At 51.8% G+C, this 23,151-nt stretch overlaps 1 protein-coding gene across 1 annotated transcript; it reads left to right on the plus strand.

Moving 5' to 3' along the window:
• The first annotated feature begins 5,503 nt into the window (after window positions 1-5,503).
• On the plus strand, window positions 5,504-11,429 carry LOC132348080 (putative SEC14-like protein 6). Its single transcript, XM_059895237.1, is given in 11 exon segments — window positions 5,504-5,798; window positions 7,030-7,073; window positions 7,992-8,051; window positions 8,141-8,329; window positions 8,838-8,933; window positions 10,112-10,172; window positions 10,267-10,362; window positions 10,707-10,813; window positions 10,889-11,028; window positions 11,120-11,289; window positions 11,392-11,429. Coding segments are annotated over 11 exon segments (1,224 nt in total). The 5' UTR covers window positions 5,504-5,575.
• Window positions 11,430-23,151: the final 11,722 nt, after the last annotated feature.

Consider the following 23,151-nt stretch of genomic DNA (forward strand, 5'->3'; position numbering starts at 1 on the left):
GCACAATTACCATCCCATATTACCCATGTGGGAATTAACATTCTGAGAGCAAGAGGGAAATGCTTGAGGTCACGTTGCAAGATGTATCAGACCCAGTACTAAGCCATCTCCCTGGGACCCCAAACCTTTCCATAGCCAATGTCTGTTCACCCCATCCCTGCCTGCCCCCTTTCCCCCACTGACCACTCCAGGCTGCCTCACCATCTGCTTGCGCTCTAACCCTACCTAAGTCCTGGGTTTTCCCCTTCCACCCTGGAGTTCAGTTTAATTAATCCAAAAAACATTTTATATTCATTAGATGTCTATAGTGCACCCCAGCCTTGAGCTGGCCCTGAGCAGACAGCAGTCAGCAAGTTGGCTTAGACCCTCCTGGAGCTCATGTCCAGAGAGCAACCAAGGCATGTCGGGTATGATCAACCACGGCAGGAATGTGTCAGCTCTAACCATCTGCTTCCCTCAGCCTCCCCGGGGGACAGAGGCCCTTCCTCAGGTCTCTAACCAGCAGCCAGCAGCCAGATATGAAAGGCAGAAACCACAGCCAGGAGATTCTTTACTGGAGACCTGTTTGTGCCAGGTTCCAAGCCAAGTGCTTACATATCTTATCCAAATACCTACAACATCCTAGCTTTATAGATCAAAGCTCAGAGAGGTTAAGTGACCTACCCAAGGTCACACAGCTAATTAGGGCCAGGGTCAGAATTCAAAGCCAGATCAGTCAGCCAGATCACTCAACCTCCCTGGGCTTGAGTCAATCTTCCTCCTGGGAGTGAGCTTCTGGTCCAAGGAGGGTAGGAAGGAGTTAGGGTGACCAACTGTTTCACTTTTCTAGACCTGTGCCGGTTTTAGCACTGAAAGTTCCCACATTGAAGGAAGTGCCTCAGTCCTGGGCAACCAAGATGGTTGGTCAGTATGGGGTTGTTGACCCCAGCAACCCCCTGGGACCACTGCCTACACCCTCATAATATTCCTTGTGGCAAGAAATTAGCACAACCTTGGAGTCTTTATTTAGTTCATAGGGAGAAAAATAAGCAAAAATAAATAAATAAAACTGACAATAGCTAAGACTATTTGCAGGAAAAGATGTAACTGACCCCACATTTATTAGAGAATTCTCCCTCCTTTTATTAATCAAAGAGAGACATGACTTAGTGCAACATGATAACTTCCTGGGTTTGTGGAACCCCATAATTCTATTTCCTTGGACCCCTAAGGGCCTAGAAATGCCCATAATAATATTATATATGATTACATTATTTATTATCATTAGTACTGGCCCTTTTAGGTCCTTTTGAGGTCCAAGGAGAACAAATCTGGCAGTTAGTAGATGCTAAGAACATAAATTACTTCATTAGCATTTACTATCTGCCTGGTTTGTTTTAAAAGCATTATAGTTATTAACTCCTTTATTAACGTAATTAATACTTTGATAATGAGTAGTTGCCAGGTACTGAGCAACAGCCCTGTGCCATGTGGGAACATGCACAATTCCCTTTGCTCCCCCGAGGAGGTGACTGAAACACAGAGAGGCAGAGCAACCAGCCCAGGGTCACCCAGCCAGCAGCCATAGAGGCAGGATGCAAACCTAGGTCAGTCAGATGCCGAGGCTGGTGCTTGCGGCCTCCAGACCTTCAGTGCCATTCCAGTTGGCTGCCTCAGCCTCAGGACTGAGGGCTGTCCCATGGCTGAAAAAGTATGAGGTCTCCAAGGGGCTCTTCAGGGGTAGCCTTCAGGAACCAGACTGCTCTTGTTATACCTGAGCAGCAGAGGGCGCCATGGTACCAAGTTCGGTCTTGCCTAGTTCTGACCTTCCTGGCCAGTGGGAGCTGGGGGCACCCATGGTGACCAGGCATCTGTAGACCGGACACGTGAGAGCCAGGGCAGGGATCAAGGCTGCCCCCTGGGAAAAATGCAGTGAAACCACATGTTCCTCTCCGTTATGGGTTGAACTGTATCCCCTAAAAAGATACATTGAAGTCCTAACCCTCAGTTCCCTATGACTGACATTATCTGGATATAGGGTCTTTGTACATATAATCAAGTGAAGACAAGGTCATTGGAGTGGGCCCTAATCCAATATGGCTGGTGTCCTGATAAGACATGGAAATGCCATGTGAAGACACAGACACACAGGGACAACACCATGTGAAGACAGGCAGAGGTTGGCATGACATAGCAACAAGCCAAGGAACGCCAAGGGTGACGGCCACCTCCGGAAGCTAAGAGGCAATGAAGGAGTCTATCCAGAGTTTGAGGGAACGTGGCACTGTCGACACCTTGATTTCAGACTTCTAGCCTCCAGATCTGTGAAAGAATAAACTCCTGTTGTTTTAAGCCACCCAGTTTGTGGTACTTTGTTACAGCAGCCCCAGGACACTAACACACTCTCCTGGGTGAGGCATCTCCCCCTCACCTGAACCCCTCTTTTCCTCCCTCCCCCAGGCTCTCCCCTAGGAGCCACCCTCCACCTGTAGCCAGAGGCTGTCCTCTGCTCCAAGCCCTCCACTATCCTCCTTTCCATTGGGGAGAAGCCAGGCAGCTGCATGCCTCTGGGGCTTCGCACATGCTGTTCCCTCTACGATAAGGCCCCCTTACTTTTGGAGGCCTAATACTGCTATGTGTTTTCAAAGCAAGCTCTGCCTCTTCCTCTGGGTGCCCTTCCCTGACAGCCCAGCCCCCAAGCTAGCTTAGGGCCACCAGGCTCCCCATCTCAGCTCTGCTCGCCCAGGGCCAGAGCTGTGGATTTGCTTGTCTGCGAGGCCCTCCAGGATGCGGCCCGGGTCTTATGGAAACAATAGGCCTCCAGTGCCCAGACCAGTGCCTGGCACACAGTCAGTTCTTAATAAATGTTGAAAGACAGAGGAAAGGGAATTCTCTGGTTGTCTGGTGATTAGGACTCTGTGCTTCCACTGCAGGGGTCTCTGGTCTTATTCCCGGTTGGGGAACTAAGATCCCGCATGCCACATGGTGTGGCCAAAAAAAAAGAGGACAGAAAAAAAGGAAATAGGGAGAAAGAAAAGAAGGAAAGAAGAGAGAAAAGAAGAAAGGAGGGGGCTTCCCTGGTGGCGCAGTGGTTGAGAATCTGCCTGCTAATGCAGGGGACACGGGTTCGAGCCCTGGTCTGGGAAGATCCCACATGCCACGGAGCAGCTGGGCCCGTGAGCCACAACTACTGAGCCTGCGCTTCTGGAGCCTGTGCCCTGCAACGGGAGGGGCCGCGATAGTGAGAGGCCCGCGCACCGCGATGAAGAGTGGCCCCCGCTTGCCGCAACTAGAGAAAGCCCTCGCACGAACCGAAGACCCAACACAGCCAAAAATAAATAATAAATAAATAAATAAAGTAGCTATAAAATTTAAAAAAAAAAAAAAAAAAAGAAGAAAGGAGGGAGGGAGGGAACAGGTAAAAAAGAGAGAGTGAAAATAGGGCAGAGGGGAGAAAGGGAGCTATTTTGCCCTTGAGGGCCTTCTTCATACTTGTCCTTACTGACTGGGGCCTATGTCCCTGGGAAAGATAATAGATTAGCCAAGGCACACAAGTGCTGGAATGAGTTCATTAGCTGAAAGCTCACATGACACTGGGGCGGGACACAGGTCAGGTAAGTTTTGACAGGGGCAGGTAGAGGCAGGGAGTCTGGAGAGTGGGTGGCCCTGGGCACCTGCGAGCACAGAGAGCCATATAAGAACTGAAAAAGGAGAGGTGGCCGCTCCCAGCTTCCCTTGCCATCACATCTTTGGCAAACTCTTATTGAGTACCTACTGTGTACAGCGTGCCACAGTGGGAGTGCTTTTCTCAGACAAGTGCCTACTGTGTGCAGGCCCCGTGCCCGCAGCACTCACTGGACTGGGACTCACTTCCCAGCAAGTAGAACCAATTAGAAAAGACCTTGCAGAAGAGGAGGGCTTTGATTATAGGCCTTGAGAGAGGCAGGGATTGGATGCAGGGTGTTGCAAGGAAGGGCATTCCAGGGAGAGGGAACAGCATAAGAAAAAGCTGGACAGGTAATAGTGGAGAGGCAAGGGGGCTGGAATAAGGAGGAGAGCAGGAGAAATCCGCTCAGCACGGACAGCAAACGATCTTCTTGCGCTCTAGGCTAAGGAGTTTGCAGTTTCTCCTGAGAGTGACAAGGAGCCAAGGGAGGCTTTGGAGGAGGCACAGGACTACTCAAAGGTGGGCTTCAGAGGTGCTGGGGTGGGGAACCAGGGAGAGGGATGGGGGCCTGGGCCAAGGAAGGAGCAGGGGAGGGTGGCCCACACTTGCCCCTTGTGGCTAAAGCTCTAGCCTATGGGTCTGTGGGGTTCTAGGGAGACCTCGCCCTACAGGAGAGGCAGATCCACTCCAGTTACCCCCGTGCAAGGCCAAGGAGGGAGCATCTCGGGCTCAGCGAGGCGCCCCAGGTGTGTGCTCTGCTTGGTGCCGGCATGTGAGAGACAGAGTCCTGAGTAACCTCCAAGTTCAGACAGTCCTGATTGTCACCCAACTGCTGCATGGCTCGGGCACTCCACTTCCGTCTTCCAGGCTCCAGGAGGAACAGTAAGGGGTTCGCAGAGCAGGGATGCCTTTGGCCGAGAAGCAGGCACAAAGCCCAACACATGGTCCCAGATTAGAGCTGAAGCTGCTGGTGCCCTGCCTGTGTCCCCTGCCCTTATCCCCTCAACCTCACCACCCCCCGAGGCCTTTCTCCAGCCTCCAGGGCCACAGGTGCCAGCAGGATTGTCAGTCCCTGGAGCAGCCCTCAAGCAAAGGTGTCTAAAGACCCTCAGACCCTGGGCGGGACTCTGAGGTGAGCGTTCCACACTGTCTCCCATTATCCCCATTGGGATCGACTTGTCCTTATTTTCTTGATTACTTCCCTGTACAGCCACCTCCCCACCTCTATCTCACTTCCTCACTCTCCTATTTGTGTTTCCCCGGATCACCTCCGGAATAAGCTCCTTGCACTGGAGTGCTTATCCCAGACAAGTACCTATTGTGTGCAGGTCCCGTTCATGCAGCATGATCCCACGTATTCTCGTCTTGGGCTCTGGCTTTCTGCTTGTCCAGGGGTGGCGGAGCTGACTGTAGCCAGGAGTCTCCTGTCACCCCTCACCTGAAGGCCAGGTGTGGCCCAGCTCAGGGTTGCACATCCACCTGCTGGGTCTGGGTCTGGGAAGTCTCTCCTCACCCCCGATGCCACATGCCCTAAAGGCTGTGATGAATCATAGGCAGTTGCTCCCAACACGCGGGGTGGTAATTGGAGCCTGGGACATGTCGGGGCACAATGACAGTGGTTTCAGACCTCTGTTGGGTGTGAGTGGTGGCCTTCCTGGCTCAAGGAAGCGTCTGATGGGACTGCAGGCGTAGAGGGTGGGGACTGAGAGGCAGGGTAGAGAGCAGCCCCTTGTGTGCGTGACAACAGGCGGTGTCACTTTCAACATGCTGTGGGGCAAGCATTGCTGTCCTAGTTTCACGCATGAGGATTTGAATCTGGGCCAGTCAGGTCAAGGTTTGGTGCCTTAGGCACCCAGCAAGGAATGGACCCTGCCATGTAGGGACAAGAAGCCTGGCAGGAAGAGGTGGGGCTTCTGGGCAGGGGTAGGCATGGGCGGGGCTGCCAGCTGGGCAGAAGACAGGTGTTCTGCAGGGAGCCACAGAGTGGGGCCTGCACTCGGGACCAGCCAGCTGGACCCCATACCCACCACTGTAGGGGGAATGAGCGGGCAAGAGGGTGAGCTGAGCCCATCGCAGGAGAGGACGCTAGCCCAGGTGAGGTGGGGGAGAGAGCCCTACACCGGCCTCAATTTCTCCTTCTGCCCCAGGAGAGGTAGCCCCCAAGGCCCCTGAGGTCCCTCTGAGCTCTGCACTCCCGGGTCTCTTCTCAACTCTGAGGGTCTTGGTGGCCAGACTCCACACTGGCGCTGTCCAATAGAAACATAACACAAACCACAAATGCAAGCCACATATGTCATTTCAAATTTTCTAGTAGCCACATGAGAACAGGGAAAAGAAACAAGTAAAATCAATTTTGATAATATATTTTATTTATTTATTTTTTGGCCATGCAGCACGGCTTGCGGGATCTTAGTTCCCCAACCAGGGATTGAATCCTGGCCACAGCAGTGAAAGCGCCGAGTACCAACCAATGGACCACCAGGGAATTCCCAATAATATATTTTATTTAACCTGACAGAGCCAAATTGGTATCACTGCAACATGTAATCAATATAAAAATGATCGCTGAGATTTTTTTGCACTGTCTTTATTTTTTTTTTTTTAATAAATTTATTTATTTATTTATTTTTGGCTGTGTTGGGTCTTCGTTGCTGCGCGCGGGCTTTCTCTAGTTGCGGCTAGCGGGGGCTACTCTTTGTTGTGGTGCACGGGCTTCTCATTGTGGTGGTTTCTCTTATTGTGGAGCACGGGCTCTAGGCGCGCGGGCTTCAGTAGTTGTAGCATGCGGACTCAATAGTTGTGGCTCGCGGGCTCTAGAGCACAGGCTCAGTAGTTGTGGCACACGGGCTTAGTTGCTCTGCGGCATGTGGGATCTTCCCGGACCAGGGCTCGAACCTGTCTCCCCTGCATTGGCAGGTGGATTCTTAACGACTGCGCCACCAGGGAAGTCCCAGGGTCTGATCTCTTAACAACTTTTTTGGAGCATTAGGAAAAGGGCCCCGGGCACAGCTGGGTCCCCAAGGCCTTGGCAGTGGCCTTGGGCGTGACAGGGACTCGATGTGCTGTTTCTCTGGACACTTTCTCTTCCTATCTTCCTCCTGGGTGGTGGCTTCTCTCTCCGCTTACCACCATCACCAAGGCCTGCCCAGGGGCACACCCACTGCCATCAGCCCAGGGACTCAGGGGGCCTGTACCCAAGTCTTCCTGGGGCTCTGGGTACCTCAGCTCTTACCCTGCCACACTGTGGTTCCCCATGTCAGGAAAGGGACACTCTGAGCAAGAGGAGGCAAAGCCGGGTGGGAGGGTGGAGTGGGGCCTCTTTCTTCAGACACCTGGAACAGGCCCCGAGGATTCTACAACAATAGTCTGTCCCCTTGTTGCAGCTCGGAGCTTTGACCTGGAGAAATCCGATGACATGCTGTGGAAGGTGAGGGCAACACCACCCCGGCCGGCCCTGTTTCCTACCCCAAGTCTTCTGAGATCTTCCTTTCTTCCTGTCTTCCCTCCTTCCTCGCTCCCTCCCTCTCTCCCTCTCTTCCTTCCTTCCTTCCTTTCTTTTTCTTTCTTTCTTTCATTCAATGACTGTTTATTGAGCCCCAAAGGTGAGTCTAGCCGGTGCTGGCACTGGGGAGAGTGCAGTGGTAGAAAGAGAGAGAAGAGAAACCAGATAAATAAGTAGACAAGACGATTCCTGAGAGTGGAAAGTGTAACAAAGACAGTGGGATGGAAGGAAGTGAGGGAGGTCAGGGAGGCCTTCCTTGCTGAAGGGCGACATTTTGGCTGTGGCATGAGTGCCCGAAAGGAGGCAGGCAGGTGACGATCGGAGGCTGAGGGCACAGCCGTGCAAAGGCCCCGAGGTGTGGGCAAGCTGGAGTAATCCAGGAGCACAGGAGGTTGTGTTGTAGAGAGAAAGGGGAGAGATGCGGCTGCGTGGGTGGCGCAGGCCCATGGTGGGGGCGGGGGGGGGACTGCAGGCCACCGTAGGAGTCTAGGTTTTTGACTAAGGAGGACTGGAAGCTGGGGGGTGAAGTCTGACTCCCAGAACTCCCTGGGAGACCATGTGGGGAATGGAGGGTGGTAAGCAGGTGGAAGGATGCAGGGAGAAGCAGCTGCACCTGTAGGCCTCACCTGTTCCTTTCTGAGATTTTTCCCTCCTCATCCATGTCAGACCCACGTCTCCTCCATTCCCCTCCTGTCCACATCCCCAGTTCTGTGCCCGTGGAGCCCCAGATGTCCTGGCAGGCCCTCAGTGGTTGCAGGCAGAGGGGCCTGGCCTAGTGTCCCTGGGTCCCTGCAGAGGCTTTTGGCTCAGGAGGGGTCTTCGGCTCCTCCCATGTCTCTGTAGCATGTGAACTTCAGGAAGCAACAGGATCTGCACAACATCCTTGCGTGGCAGCCCCCAGAGGTGAGACCCCCGGCGCCCCCAGCCGCCTCGGAACCCAGGTCTCCCTCAAACCCACACCCCCTCCCCAGCCCTCTCTCTCGTGCATACAGGTTGTCAGGCTGTACAACGCCAACGGCATCTGCGGCCACGACAGCGAGGGCAGCCCCGTGTGGTACCACATCATCAGAGGCCTGGACCTCAGGGGCCTCCTCCTCTCCGTCTCCAGACAAGAGCTGCTCAGGGCCGAGTTCCAGAGCTGTGAGCTGCTCCTGCAGGAGTGTGAGCAGCAGAGCCAGGAGGTAAGGGTCCCACGGGGCCCTCCCAGCCCCCCAGGCAGCCGCAGCCTGGCACCCTCCAAGGCAGCCCCTGGCACTGGGCACCCAGAACCCACCTCCCTGGTCTCCTCGGCTCCTCCCAGCACCTCTGAGCGTACACAGGGTTCAGAGGCCAGTAACCCGCTAAGTGGTCCACGCTGGGACTCACTGCCCCCAAAGCCCAGCTCCACCCACCAGGCCACGCTGCCCTCTGTGGCCTCATTTGATGGAGGAAGACAGGTATTTCAGCCCCACTGGACAGAGGAGGAAACTGAGGCATGGCGACCTGCCTCCCCATGGACAGATGTGGGAAGGGTGCCCCTTGGGATGGCCCCATCCCCCTGTACCTGGCTTCTTGGCATGAAACCTCCACGCCAGGCGGAGCCGGGATAAGCCAGGCCAGTGCCCTGGGCTCAGGCCCGGCCCCACCTCTGGTGGGGTGTGGGGTCCACTGACCCTCATGGGGGTCTCACTTCCCATCATTCCCTTGCACCTGGGGAAGAAAGTGGAGAAAATCATAGCTGTTTTTGATTTCGAGGGGCTGAGCCAGAGGCATCTGTGGAAGCCAGGAGTGGAGTTTGCCCAGGAGGTGAGGGAACCCCACCAAGGGGGGCAGGGTCTCCACCCTCCTGGGCCTCTGCCCCTCGCTTGCTGATGTGGAGTGTGTATGGGGGGGTCCTCGCTCTGCCCACAGGTTTGCAGCTCCTTACTTGCTGTTTGCAGGGATATTTTCAAACCCACAATCTCTTGGGGCTGTGCTAAGTCATACTCATCACCCCAATGTCACCATTTCATGTCCAGCAGGTCACAACAACAGGTGACCTGCTGGACATGGTCCCCAGGCCTGCCAGGGTCCCTGTGGATCCCCTTCCCTCTCATACTCCCTCCCCGCTCCTCCCTACCGGCCCCACCCCCTGCCCTTGGCTTGAGCCCCTCCCCCCATCCTATTTGCTGCTTCCTCTGGGAGGCGGCTGGAAGCAAGTGTGCTCTGAGAGCCCTAAGGAGGGAAGGGAGGCCCTGACAAGACCTGGGCTCCCGGGGCAGCCAGCCTGCCTTTTCTTTTCTTTCTGCTCAACCCAGGATAGCAGAGAACCTAAACTTTAAAAAATTTTAACAATCATCAAAACATACTAAATTGAGGAAGCCAGACACAAAAGGCCACATATAGTGTGATTCCATTGATATGAAATATCCAGAATAGGTAAATCCATAGAGACAGAAAGCAGACTGGGGGTTACCCAGGGCTGCAGGGAGAGGGAAGTGGTGGGGGTGGTGACTGCTAACGGGTATGGGCTTCCTTTTGGGGTGGTGAGAACATTCTGAAACTAGACAGCAGTGACGGCTGCATCACTCTGTGAATAGACGGAAGACTACTGAATCGTACACTTTGAAAGGGCAAAATTTATGGTGTGTAAATTCTATCCCAATTAAGAAAAAAAAGGCATGTCTTGCAACTTTGAATCTTTCTTACGCTAAAAGTGTTTTGTTTCTGAAGCTGAACTATTGTCTAAACCACATGGAGGGGAACCTTCCAGAGTCCTGAGGGGGATTTTCTTACTCTGCAGTAGGTGGGGTCATCCCCTTGAAATCTGTCAAGAATTTGCACTAGTGGCTTCAGGAGGGTCTGTGACTGGGACCCAACAAACTGGAAAGCAGCGGCTTCTCTTGTCTGGGTGGGTTCTGGGTGTCTGGGGGGCCTTGGGGGCCTTAAGGGGGCAGCATTTAGGCACCTGTAGCTTGTGCACTGACCTGAGTTTGGCCTCACAGTTTCTCACAGCACTTGAGGCAAATTACCCTGAGATTTTGAAAAATATAATTGTTGTGAGAGGTGAGTGAACCAGCCCGGGATATGCATGAGTGGGGGGCAGGGGATGTGGAGGCAACAAGGCAGGGAACTGAGACCCCAGGAGACCCTGAAACAGTGCCTTTCTCGGCTTCCAAGCTGTTCCCAGTGGCCTTCAACCTGATCAAGCCGTACATAACTGAGGAGATGCGCAGGAAGGTGGTGATTCCTGGAGGTGAGTGAGCAGCTCTGGCCTCCTCTGCAGCCCGAGCCTGAGCTGGGGGCTGCCCCTCTGCAGACCTGACAGCTCCTGCATCCGAGGGCACCAGGCTCAGGGACCCACTCCTCCAGACCCACTGCTCTGGAGGACCCACTCCGTTATGGCATCAACTGTTGAGGCCAATGTGTCCACCTGCCAGAGGGCAGAGGGGCCAGGAGGGGTCCGTCCCCAGGGGCACCAGGAGGATGTGGGAAATAGGGGGAGGGAGCCATATGGCACAGGACAGCCCTGGGCTTGGCCCAACTGTCCTCAGTTGAGCCTCCCTGATCCCACATGGAACCCCACTTTTGCCCCCACAGACAACTGGAAGCAAGAGCTGCCCAAGTTCATCAGCCCTGACCAGCTGCCTGTGGAGTCTGGGGGGATCATGGCTGACCCCGATGGCAACCCCAAGTGCCTGACCAAGGTGCAGGTGCCCAGAGGATGGGGAGGGAGGGGAGACGGCCATGGTCTAGTGCCCACTCACCCACCCTCGCCACAGATCAACTACGGGGGCAAGGTGCCCAGGAGCTACTACCTGCGCAACCAGGTGAGGGTGCAGTACGAGCACCAGGTGACCGTGGGCCGAGGCTCCTCCCTGCAGGTGGAGAACGAGATCCTGTTCCCGGGCTCTGTGCTTAGGTAGGGATGGCGGCCACTCCACACCTGGGCATGGTTGGGAGGGGCCCAGAGCCCAGGCAGGTGGTTGTCAGTGGGGCCCTGTCCCCTGCAGGTGGCAGTTCTCATCGGACGAGGCGGACATTGGCTTCGGGGTTTTCCTGAAGACCAAGACGGGGGAGCGGTAGCGGGCCGGGGAGATGATGGAGGTTCTGCCCAGCCAGCGCCACAACACCCACCTGGTGCCCGAGGGTGGGAGCCTCACCTGCCTCCAGGCCGGCGTCTGTAAGATCTATTGGGTTCACTGGAGTCATTTTCCTCCTCATGGCGGAGAAATGATCTGACATCTCTTACCAGTCTGGCCTCTCTGTTTGCTCCTATTTCCAGATCTCAGGGAGGGTGTGGGAGTCTGTGCTAGCTCCTAGATCCCACAGGCACCAGGGACATTGGTTTCAGGTGTTGGATCTTATGAGTGGCCCCCAGGTGTGGATACAAGGGCAGAGACACATGGTGGAGAGCAGGGTTCACAGCCGTGGACTCAGCTCCTGGGAAGCCCCCTCACTGCACTCAACAGGCTAAGTAAGAGACAACTGGAAAACAGCCGTGGGCTCAGCATCAGGGCTCCCAGCCTGTCCACATGTGTGGACCACCCCACTTTGGGAATCCTGAGGAGATGACTCTTCCAGGTTTTTGTTCCCCCATTCCCAGGCTGGCGGTCCAGTGGTTAGGACACCATGCTCTCACTGCCAAGGGCCTGGGTTCGATCCCTGGTCAGGGAACTATGATCCTACATGACCCCGCATGCTGCGTGGCAAGGCCAAAAAAGAATTTTTTTAATTTAAAAAATAATAAATTAAAAAAAAAGGAAGTAGCCAGAAAGGAGCTGTTTAACCGAAGCTTGTTTCTTTGTTCATCCATTCATTCATCAACGGTTATTGAGTGTCTGCCCAGCACCAGGTACTGCAGGCCCTGGGGACCTCGGGGAGACTGGGCTGACCCGACTCTGCTAATAGGAAGCTCGCCTATATTGAGGGAGGCAGAAGTGACTCCAATGATTATCAAGTGGGCGTGTCGTCACCACGTGTGCTTGGAGGGGCAGGAGCCAAATTCTAGGGGAGCTCCCAGCAAAGAAGCCTGATGGGGAATCAGATGTACTTTGCCCAAGGAAGGGACCCTTGAAGGGAGAACTGAGAGATGTGGGAGGGTGACCAGGTGCGGACGAGCCTTCCAGACTGAGGAATGGGGTGAGGGTGGCTGTGGGGTATTTGAGGCTGGAGGGGTGCCAGAAGGGCTCTTGGGCGACGCTCTCTGATGTTTACGATTTCTTTGTGAACTACTGTGTGTACACATTTGATAATTATTAATAAAACCATTTTATAAGGCAGGTTACAAAACAGCCATGTTGTTTGTCAGGAAAGAATGGCAGAATCTTGGCAGGAGACCACAGATCAAAACTCTTACTCAGAATGAGGTGGTTGGAAATACCCAGGCCTCACCTGTCCAGAGGAATGGAGGTGGGGCCTCCTGGTCCCAGCACATCTTCTGGCTGGAAAGCCCCACAATCTTCTGGTGGTGGGAGGGGGGGGGATGCAGGTGAGGGACCTATAGGGGTTTTTTCAATGCAGTCGGAAAGGCTCTCCTGCCCCCCAACTTTTCACCCCAGTCCAGCTCACCTTCCAAGAGTCCAGGTTAGAGGGGACACCACTGTGGGACAGTCACGGCTTCACCAGAGTTCCATGGCACAGCATTCTACAGTTTGCACAGCCCCTTTACATGCAACCCTGAAGGAGATGGGAATTATAGCCCCATTTTACAGGTCCAGTAACCAAGGCTCACCGAGGGGGAGAGCCTTTGCCAAAGACTCCGTGTGCAATGGCAGAGGTGGAGCCAGGTAAACCCGGGTGAGCTCCCAGCAATGCCCCTACCCTGCCTCTTGCGGGAGGAGAGGGTCAATGTGGGCAGGTGGGCCCCCGCCAGGGAAGGCCAGCCTGGGGCACAGGGCACACAGTGGGACAGAGCAAGGAGCTGGGTTCCTGGGGTGGGGGTTAGCGGCCCAGAGTCTGGACAAAGCTGCTTGGACATTTGTGCCTCTCAGTAGGACGTGAAGGGACCAATTCCACTCCACACCTACTGTGCACCAGGCCTGAGCTGAAGCATCATCCCCAGTTTACAGAAGAGGAGAGTGAGGATCAGGGCAGGAAGTGACTTGTCAGGTCACACAACATAAAGAGGAGGAGGTAAGATGTGAACCCAAGTCCATCTGTGCAGACAGCACGGGAGCTTGACTGGAGACTTCAGAGAGGAGACGGCTGCAACGGGCCTGGGTTGCAGGGCAATCAGGTGACCATGGTGACCTCACCTTCAGCCATCAGAGGGCGGTGTTGGGCCAGCAGTGCCTCTGTCCCCGAGAAAGCAGGAACACGGCCCCTCAGCATTCTGCTCATGAATGCAGCGCGGGTGGAGACCCAAGAAGCCAAGCTCACCGGGCCCAGGCTGAGTGGGGCCGTCTGGAGTAGCAGAAAGAGGTGGTCCGACCGGGGTTCAGATCCTGGCTCTGCCGCTTGCTGGCTTGCTTTCTAAATACTTCTGGACTTCGTCCTCCCCACAGCCACTGCCCTAGTTGGGGCCTCTGTCATCTTTTGCTTGGATTATTAGAAAGGAGCCCATGAGTTTCCCTATGCCCATTGTTACCCCCTTCCATCCAAACTCCACAGAGCAGCCAGAAAAATCTTTCTGAAATGAAAATCTGATCACATCCTTCCCTGCATAAGCCCTTCACTGTCTCCCCATTTTCCCCTGAGAGGGACCATTGTCAGTGGTGGCTGACAAGGCCCTCTGGGACCTGACCACGATACACCTTAACCCCTGTCCACCCAACAACCCGAACTCACCAGTTCATCAAGCTCCTTCCTGCCTCCCTGCCTTTGCTCATGCTGTATCCTCAGCCTGGACTCCCTCCCCAATCTTGCTCTGTGCCCCCTCAAGGTTCCTGGAGTCCTCTTCTGGGAGGCCTTCCCTAGGCTCCTTCCCCACCCAGCCCCCAGCAGAATTCAGGTGCCTTCTCTGCACTCTCGGAGCAGCTGGACCAGTGCACATCATGCAGAGGAGTCATCATCTGCCTCGTGTCTGACTCCTATTCACCCCTGCCCACCAGGCCAGACTGCGCTCCCCAGACACTCAATAAAGCCTTGCAAAAATGTGATATCATTTACTGAGCGCCTGTGTCGGCCTGCTGCCCCATCTACACTGTCTTGTTTAATCTTGTGTCAGCTTTGAGAAATAAATATAGTCATCCCTGGAAAGTAAGGGAAGTATGGCTCAGAGACACAGTCATTTGCTCAGTGGTGGTGCCGGGATTGGAATTCAGGATGTCTGGCTCCAGAGCCCTGAGTCCCCCTCACCCGTCCACCTTCTGGGTCATACCAGAAGCACAGCCACAGGGCAGAGGCTGGCAGCGTGACTCAGCACTCTGGAGAGACCCAAGGAGAGGGTTGGGTGGGGCAGCCACAGAACAGACAAGGAACCAGAAAGGATGGGCTCGCCTAGCCGTGCCCTTGTCCTGGAGTTGAAGGCAGGCTGGGTGAGCAGCCCAATAATAACCGTAAAAGCCAACACTACTGATTGCTTACCATGTGCCAGGTGGTGGGTGATGTACCTTATTGGCCTTTTCTAACCATTCCAGTAACCTTATAAGAAGGGAATGTTATTAGCCCCAATTTACAGATGAGAAATCTGAGACTCAAGCTCACATAGCACATTTGAGGGGAAGCCAAGATTCAAACCCAGCTACCCAAGCCGGTGTTTCAGCACCATACATTTTTTAACTATTTGAGAATTATTTTCTCAATGTTGGGAGAGGAATTACAGCTGCTTGGCAGTTTGTTTGCAGTCACCCCCAGACTCAGCCTCCCGCACAGTAGTCTTGGGCACTCCACGTTGCCCAAGAATGACAATGAAATCAGAGACCAGTTTGACATGAAGAACTTGGAACACTCCATGCCCTTAGGGTACACCGTGGTATTGTGAGAAGGGGTGTGCTAGCTCCAGCCCTGGACAGTGTATAAGCTTCTCCACTTTGCAGCCTCCTTAATAATCCTCCCCCATGCTCTTATCACCATAGCAATCCATTCCTATGGTAAGCAACAGGGGCATCTTGGCAGAAAACATAAGGGGAAAGCTTCATAACAATGGATTTGGCAATGATTTCTTGAAAATGACACCAAACACAAGAAACAATAACAAAAGAAACAATAGATGAATTGGACTTCATCAAAATTTAAAACTTTTGTGATTTAAAGGACCTATCAACAGAGTGAAAAGGCAACCCACAAAATGAGAGAAAATATTTGTAAATCATATATCTGATGAGATTAAAATCCAGAATATATAAAGGACTCCTACAAGTCAATAATAACAACAACAACAGCAACAAAAACTCATTTAAAAATGAGTAAAGGGGACTTCCCTGGCAGTCCAGTGGTTAAGACTCCACGTTTCCACTGCAGGGGGCACAGGTTCCATCCCTGGTCGGGGAACTGAGATCCTGTGTGCTGCACTGTGTGGCCAAAAAAAAAAAGGGCTTCCCTGGTGGCGCAGTGGTTAAGAATCCACCTGCCAATGCAGGGGACATGGGTTCAAGCCCTGGTCCGGGAAGATCCCACATGCTGCAGAGCAACTAAGCCCGTGCGCCACAACTACTGAGCCTGCACTCTTAGAGCCCACGCCACAACTACTGAAGCCCGTGTGCCTAGAGCCTGTGCTCTGCAACAAGAGAAGCCACCGCAGTGAGAAGCCCGTGCACCGCAAGGAAGAGCAGCCCCCGCTCACCGCAACTAGAGAAAGCCCACGGGCAGCAATGAAGACCCAATGCAGCCAAAAATAAATTTAAAAAAAAACCAAAAAACAATAAAAATGGGTAAAGGACTTAAATAGACGTTTCTCCAAAGAAGATATACAAATGGGCAACAGCACATGAAAAGATGCTGAACATTACTAGTTGTTAGGGAAATCAAATCAAACCCACAATGAGACACCACCTCACACCCCTGAGGATGGCTATTATCAAACAACAGAAAATAGTAAGTATTGGTGAGGACGTGAAGAAACTGGAACCCTTGTGCATGGCTACTGGGAATGTAAAATTGTGCATCCACTATGTAAAACAATATGATAGTTCCACAAAACAATTGAACATAGAATTACCTTATGATCCAGAAATTCTACTTTTGGGTATATACCCAAAAGAACTGAAAGCAGGGACTTGAACAATATTTGTATACCAATGTTCATAACAGTTTTATTCATAATAGTTAAAAGATGGAAACAACCGAAGTATCCATTAACAAATGAATGGATACGGACTTCCCTGGTGGTCCAGTGGTTAAGACTCCATGCTCCCAAGGCAGGGGGCATGGGTTCGATCCCTGGTCGGGGAACTAGGATCTCACATGTCACATGACGAGGCAAAAAAAAAAAAAAAAGAATAGATAAACAAAATGTGGGCTATTCATACAATGGAATATTATTTAGCCTTAAAAAGGAAGGAAATTCTGACATGTGCTACAGCATGAATGAACCTGCATGACTTTAAACTAATCAAAATAAGCCACATGCAAATGGACAAATGTTGCATGATTGTACTTACAAGAAGTACCTAGAGTAGTCAAATTCATAGAGACAGAAAGTAGGATGGCGCTTGCCAGTGTTACTGGCCCTTTCTAGTCGGGCCCCAACAGGGGTCCCTCTACCTGGTGTCATTTGAGCCAAAAGATTGAGACCGAGTTTGGTTCAGCAGCAAAGGAAAGCTTCATTCTTTGATCAAAGAACGGAGAGGTGCAAGCTTCCTCTAGAGTACTCTCCATTAGGCCCTCCCCAATAGGCCCTCAGCGGGGCTGCTTTATAGGGCTCTCGTCAGTGGGAAGGGGGCGGGGTTTTCACGGTTCTGGCGCAGGCGTGTTGCTCACGGCTCCAGATAGCCGTGCTGGGTGTAGCATCTCTGCACACAGCCCCCTGCCGCCATCTTGAATTGAGTGTTGCGTGCAGCACTTCTGCACGTGGCCCACCGAGCTGAGGTGTCCGTGCAGCCATTTTGCACCAGGAACTCTGGGCTGAAGTGCCGGGTGCACGGCCTCTGCAGGTGGCCCCCTGTGAGCGAGTGAAACTAGACTAAGCACAGAGGAAAAGAGGAAAAAAGGTTAGACTTTATTTTATTACCCAGATTCTATTTTTATTTCCCGAGAATTGTTCATGGGCTTTGCCGGTGACACCAGGGGCTTGGGGGGAGGGAGAAATGGGAAGTTACTGTTTAACGGGTACAGAGTTTCCGTTTGGCAAGATGAAAAGTCTGGAGACGGTTGCACAACAATGTGAATCTACTTAATGGCACTGAACTGTACTTTTTTTTTTTTTTTTTTAATTTACTTTTGGCTGTGTTGGGTCTTCGTTTCTGTGCCAGGGCTTGCTCTAGTTGCGGCAAGTGGGCGCCACTCTTCATCGCGGTGCGCGGGCCTCTCACTATCGCTGCCTCTCTTGTTGCGGAGCACAGGCTCCAGACGCGCAGGCTCAGTAGTTGTGGCTCACGGGCCTAGTTGCTCCGCGGCATGTGGGATCTTCCCGGACCAGGGCTCGAACCCGTGTCCCCTGCATTGGCAGGCAGATTCTCAACCACTGCACCACCAGGGAAGCCCTGAACTGTACTTTTAAAAATGTCAAATTTTATGTTAGGAATATTTTACCACAATTAAAAAAAAAGTTAAAAAAACCAAAGACCTAAATGTAGGAGCTAAAACGTAAAACTCTAAAAAGAAAACATGGAGGTAAATCTGAAACAGGAAGGAAGGGAGCAGGGCACAACATTTAAAAGAATGACTTAGCCATTGTGGATACGACATAAACTGGTTAGAACCGACTAGGCCCAAGATGGCAGAAGATTCGACTTCCAGTTGACCTTGAGCCTCATTATGTGTTCATTGTAATACATTAGCATATGCTAAACAACATGCTCACAGGTGCCATGACAGTTCCAAGGCCAAAAAGTGGATGGTGGCCCAATTCCTGGAAATCTCCACCCCTTCTCCAAAATCATTGGAATAATCCTCCCACTCATTAGCCTATGAAATTTCCCAGGCCATAAAAACTAACCACTGCATATTTCGGGGCCACTTTCAATCCTTTCTGTCTTTGGAATGTGTATCTCCCAGGGCCGCTCACCTTCTGAGATGGTCCACACTCTGTGTGGAGTGTGTCTCTTTTTTTCCTAATTAATTAATTAATTAATTAATTAATTTTGGCTGCGTTGGGTCTTCGTTGCTGCACGCGGGCTTTCTCTAGTTGCGGCAAGCGGGGGTTACTCTTCGTTGTGATGCGCAGGCTTCTCATTGCAGTGGCTTCTCTTGTTGCAGAGCACGGGCTCTAGGCTCATGGGCTTCAGTAGTTGTGGCACACGGGCTCAGTAGTTGTGGCTCACAGGCTCTAGAGCGCAGGCTCAGTAATTGTGGCGCACGGGCTTAGTTGCTCCAAGGCATGTGGGATATTCCCGGACCAGGGCTCGAACCCGTGTGCCTTGCATTGGCAGGCAGATTCTTAACCACTGTGCCACCAGGGAAGTCCCTGTGTGTCTCTTTTTGAATTACGGTTTTCTCCGGGTATATGCCCAGTAGTGGGATTGCTGGGTCATATGGTAATTCTATTTTTAGTTTTTTAAGGAACCTCCATACTGTTCTCCATAGTGGCTGTATCAATTTACATTCCTACCAACAGTGCAAGAGGGTTCCTTTTTCTCCATGTGTCTCTCTCAATGAACCTACTTCTTACCTATTGCTTTGCCTCTCACTGAATTCCTTCTGCGCCGAGGCAAAGAGAATCTGAGCTTCATTAAGTCCTAAGACCAGGCGTGCGATTTCAGTTAAAAGACAAGTGGGTTTGAGTCCCAGCCCATGGGTTCAAGTCCCAATCTGAGTTTTAGCTGGGTTTGAATACCATTTGAGGTGTGATTGAGTTCAAGTCCCAATCTGATCTGAGTTGTGCTGTTTCGGCCAATCTGAGACCAGGTGTGAGGTTTCAAATCTACATGACCTTGGATTTGGCAATGCTTTCTTAGATATGACACCAAAAGCGTAAGCAATAAAAGAAAAAGTAGATAAGTCAGCCTTCATCAAAACGTAGAGCTTTTGTGTATCACAGGACACTGAAAAAAGTGAAAAGACAACCCACAGAATGGAAGAAGACATTTTCAAATTATATATCTGATAAGGGATTAAAATCCAGAATATATAGAGAATTCTTACAGGTCAACAATAAAAAGACAACCCAATTTAAAATTAGGTAAACACATTTTAAAATTTTGAATAGATGTTTCTCCCAGAAGATATACAGATGGCCAATAAGCTCATGAAGAGATGCTCAAGAGCTTTAGTCATTAGAGAAATGCAATTCAAAACCACAATGAGATACCACGTGACACCCACTAGGATGGCTATAATAGCAAAATAAGAAAACAGAAAAGGAGCCCTCACACATTGTTAGGGAGTATATAAAATGATGCAGCCACTTTGGAAAACAGTTTGCCAGTTTCTCAAAAGGTTGAACATAGAATTACTATATGAGCCAGTAATTCCACTCCTAAAGATACACCCAAGAGAAGTGAAAACATGTTTTTACAAAAACTTGTACAAAAACTTTTCATAGCAGCATTATTCATAATAGCCAAAAAAGTGGAAATAACCCAAATGTCCATCAACTGATGAATGGGTAAACAAAATGTGGTATATTTATGCAAAAGAGTATTATTCAGCCATAAAAAGGAATGACATACTGGTACCTGCTACAACATGGATGAACCTTGTATACATTATGCTAAGTTAAAGAAGTCAGTCACAAAAGATCACATACCGTATGATTCGCTTTCTATGAAATATCCAGAATAGGAAAATCTATAGAGTTGGAAAATAGCTTAGTAGTTGCCAGAGGCAAGAGCAGGGGTGCAGGAAATGAGGAATGACTGCTAAAGGGTACAGCGGTTTTCGGGGGTAATGAAAATGTCCTGCAATTAAGCAGTGGAGTTGGTTGCACAACTTTGTAAATATACTAAAAATCACTGAATTGTACACTTTAAGAATGGTGAACTTACGGTATGTGAATTATACCATATTTTAATTAAAAAAGGAGATGAAACTGCTCAAGGGTAAAAGAGGGAAGGCAGACCGTCCCAGGGCGCTGCTGAGATCACCACTGGGGCTCCAGCAAGGCACCCCTCCCCGCCTCCCACCCCCGCAATTCCCCTCTCCTCTCGGCCACCCCACCTCATCTCACTGTGCCCTGAACCCCACTCCCACTTGCCTCGTCCCAGCCACGTTTGCCCCATGGTGAGGCTCCCTCACCCCCAGGGCCCCCTCTGTTCTCACCCAGCTGGTTCTGGTAGGACAGCATTTCACATTTCCTAGTAACCAACCCCCGGAAAGGAGGGGTTCCTGGGTGTGGACTTGGTGGCCCCGTCTATCCCCCTGCAGTTGTTTGCTGGTGTCCTGGTTGTAGCCATGGTCCCCTGAGAGCCTGACAAACTAGGACTTGGAGAAGATGAAAACGGTGGGTGGGGGTGGGGGTGGTTCTCCTCTGCCGAGGCCTTTGTTTCAAGGGAGAGAAATGAATTCTCCTGGCCTCAAAATACCCTGCAGCCTGAGGTGGGTGGATCCAGGCTTCCTAACACAAGATGATGATCTTAGACCTTTTATCGAGCACTTACTGTCTTCTAGGCACTGTAAAAATGGAGATACCCCTACCTGTTTCCAAATGGTTTGATAACAATGTAATGTTCTCAGCACAGAGGAAATGCTCAACAAATGGGAGACTGTGAGTTCCGTGCAGGCAGGGACCCAATCCATCTTGTTTACTGTAACATCCTCAGCTCTGCCCTCCGTGTGCTTTTCACTTGCGCACCTCCACACCTTGGCCCATGCCGTCCTCTCCACTTGGGATGCCTTTTCCTCTACCCCAATCTCCACTAATCGACATCCTCCCTTTCTTCAAGGTGTGGCTCAATGCCACCTACATCCCATTGGGGTGACTTCTGTGCCTGGGTCCTCTCCCTGATTAAGATGGAAGCCCCCAGAGCTGAGACTGTGTGATGACCTCCAGTGTGACAGCAGAGTGGTTAATTGCATGGGCTTAGCTCTGGATAAGATACTTAACTTCTCTCTACCTCAGTTTGCTTGTCTGTAAAATGGGCTTAAAAATGGTAGCTAATCCCAGGGGGGCTCTGAGGTTTAAATGAGGTGATGCTTTTTTGGGTTTTTTTTGGCCTCACCGTGAGGCATGTGGGATCTTAGTTCCCCAACTAGGGATTGAACCTGCATCCCCTGCAGTGGAAGTACAGAGTCTTAACCACTGGACCCCCAGGGAAATCCCATTGTTTTCTTTTCTGTTTTTTTTTGACTATGCTGTGTGGCATGCAGGATCTTAGTTCCCCAACCAGGGATCGAACCCGTGCCACCTGCATTGGGAGTGGGGAGTCTTAAGCATTGAACCACCAGGGAAGTCCCACAAGGTGATGCACTTAGAGTGGGGCCTGGCATGTAATAAGCCTTCAATAAATGCAGTAGATCTGTGCTAATACGGTAGCCACAAGCCACACGGGGCAATCTATTATAAAATAAAATTAATCAAAATTTAATTTATTTAAAACTTGAATTCCTCAGTCTCACTAACCACATTTCACATGTGACAACTGGCTACCAGTGATGTCCAATAGGACACAGCCCAGATACAGAACATTTCCATCACCGCATAAAGTTCCTCTATGGGGCTTCCCTGGTGGCGCAGTGGTTAAGAATTCACCTGCCAATTCAGGGGACACAGGTTCGAGCCCTGGTCCGGGAAGATCCCACATGCCGCGGAGCAGCTAAGCCCGTGCACTACAACTACTGAGCCTATGCTCTAGAGCCGGTGAGCCACAACTACTGAAGCCCACGCACCACAACTACTGAAGCCTGCGTGCCTAGAGCCTGTGCTCCACAAGAGAAGCCATTGCAATGAGAAGCCCGCGCACCGCAACAAAGAGTAGCCCCTGCTCACCACAACTAGAGAAAGTCCCTGTGCAGCAATGAAGACCCAATGCAGCCAAAAATAAATAAATAAATAAATAAGTAAAAGTGCCATTAGGTAGCACTATTGATGATGATGATGATAATAATGATAACGATAATGATGCTGTGGACACACAGTATGTGCTCTGTGTCTATTTGTGGTCTGGGTCAGGAGAAGCACTTAGGCGTATCTCTGAAGGCTCAGAACTCCTGGGAGGACCCCAACTCCTCTTCCTGGCCCTCCCTGCCCAGCCTCTGATGTCCCCAGAGGTAACTGGGGCCCCTCACGTTAGAGGGATTAGGGCGAGAAAGGTGACTGGTGAGAAACAGGCAGGATTAGAGGCTAATGAGAGGGCAGTGGAGGAACCCAATCTCTGCATGCTGCCCACCTGGCAGGAAGTGGGTGTAGGTGGCAGCTGGGGGCTTTGCAGAAAGAGGCTGGAATGTGAAGTGGGGCGGGACCGGGGTGTGGAGAGGTACCTAACTGCTCCTGAGTGCACGTGGTAGGCACCCTGGATGGAGGGAGATCGCCAAAGACGGCCCCCCTTCTCCTTCTGGACCCAATTCTATCGGGCCCAGAGCAAGGAGGTGTCAGCACTAACCCACATCAGCGTAAAGAGGTCCCAAGACAGCCCAGGAGTGAGGACCAAGAATGCCCTGGGGGTAGGGGACCTGGGACAGCACTGGGAAGAGGGGCTTGAGTTAGCCCAGCTGTTGGGTCCGAGGCTAGACCAGGGGAAACTTTCAGCCCGTGTGGACCCCCTCAAGGCCTGGAAGATGTGGCCATGTGGCTGTACTGTGGTCTCAAGCAGATGCACTACTGGTTTCCTTATAGACAGTCATTGACAATGTGGCCTCTGCCCTCTTGGAGCTTCTGACAGCTGGAGAATCCCTTAGACGTGCATGACCCTTGACAGTCTATATCTCAAAGGACAGGGAAGCCTTCTGGGCTTCCCTCATCACCTGGCACAAGTGGTGGACGCCCCTCACTGATGTTTAAAATCCCAAGAAGCACCCTTACCGCCCCAAGGGCATCAACATGCCCCACCTCTCCCTTAGGACCCAGGGG

This window comes from Balaenoptera ricei, chromosome 14, assembly GCF_028023285.1.
Source record: "Balaenoptera ricei isolate mBalRic1 chromosome 14, mBalRic1.hap2, whole genome shotgun sequence".
In the NCBI taxonomy this organism is placed as follows: domain Eukaryota; kingdom Metazoa; phylum Chordata; class Mammalia; order Artiodactyla; family Balaenopteridae; genus Balaenoptera; species Balaenoptera ricei.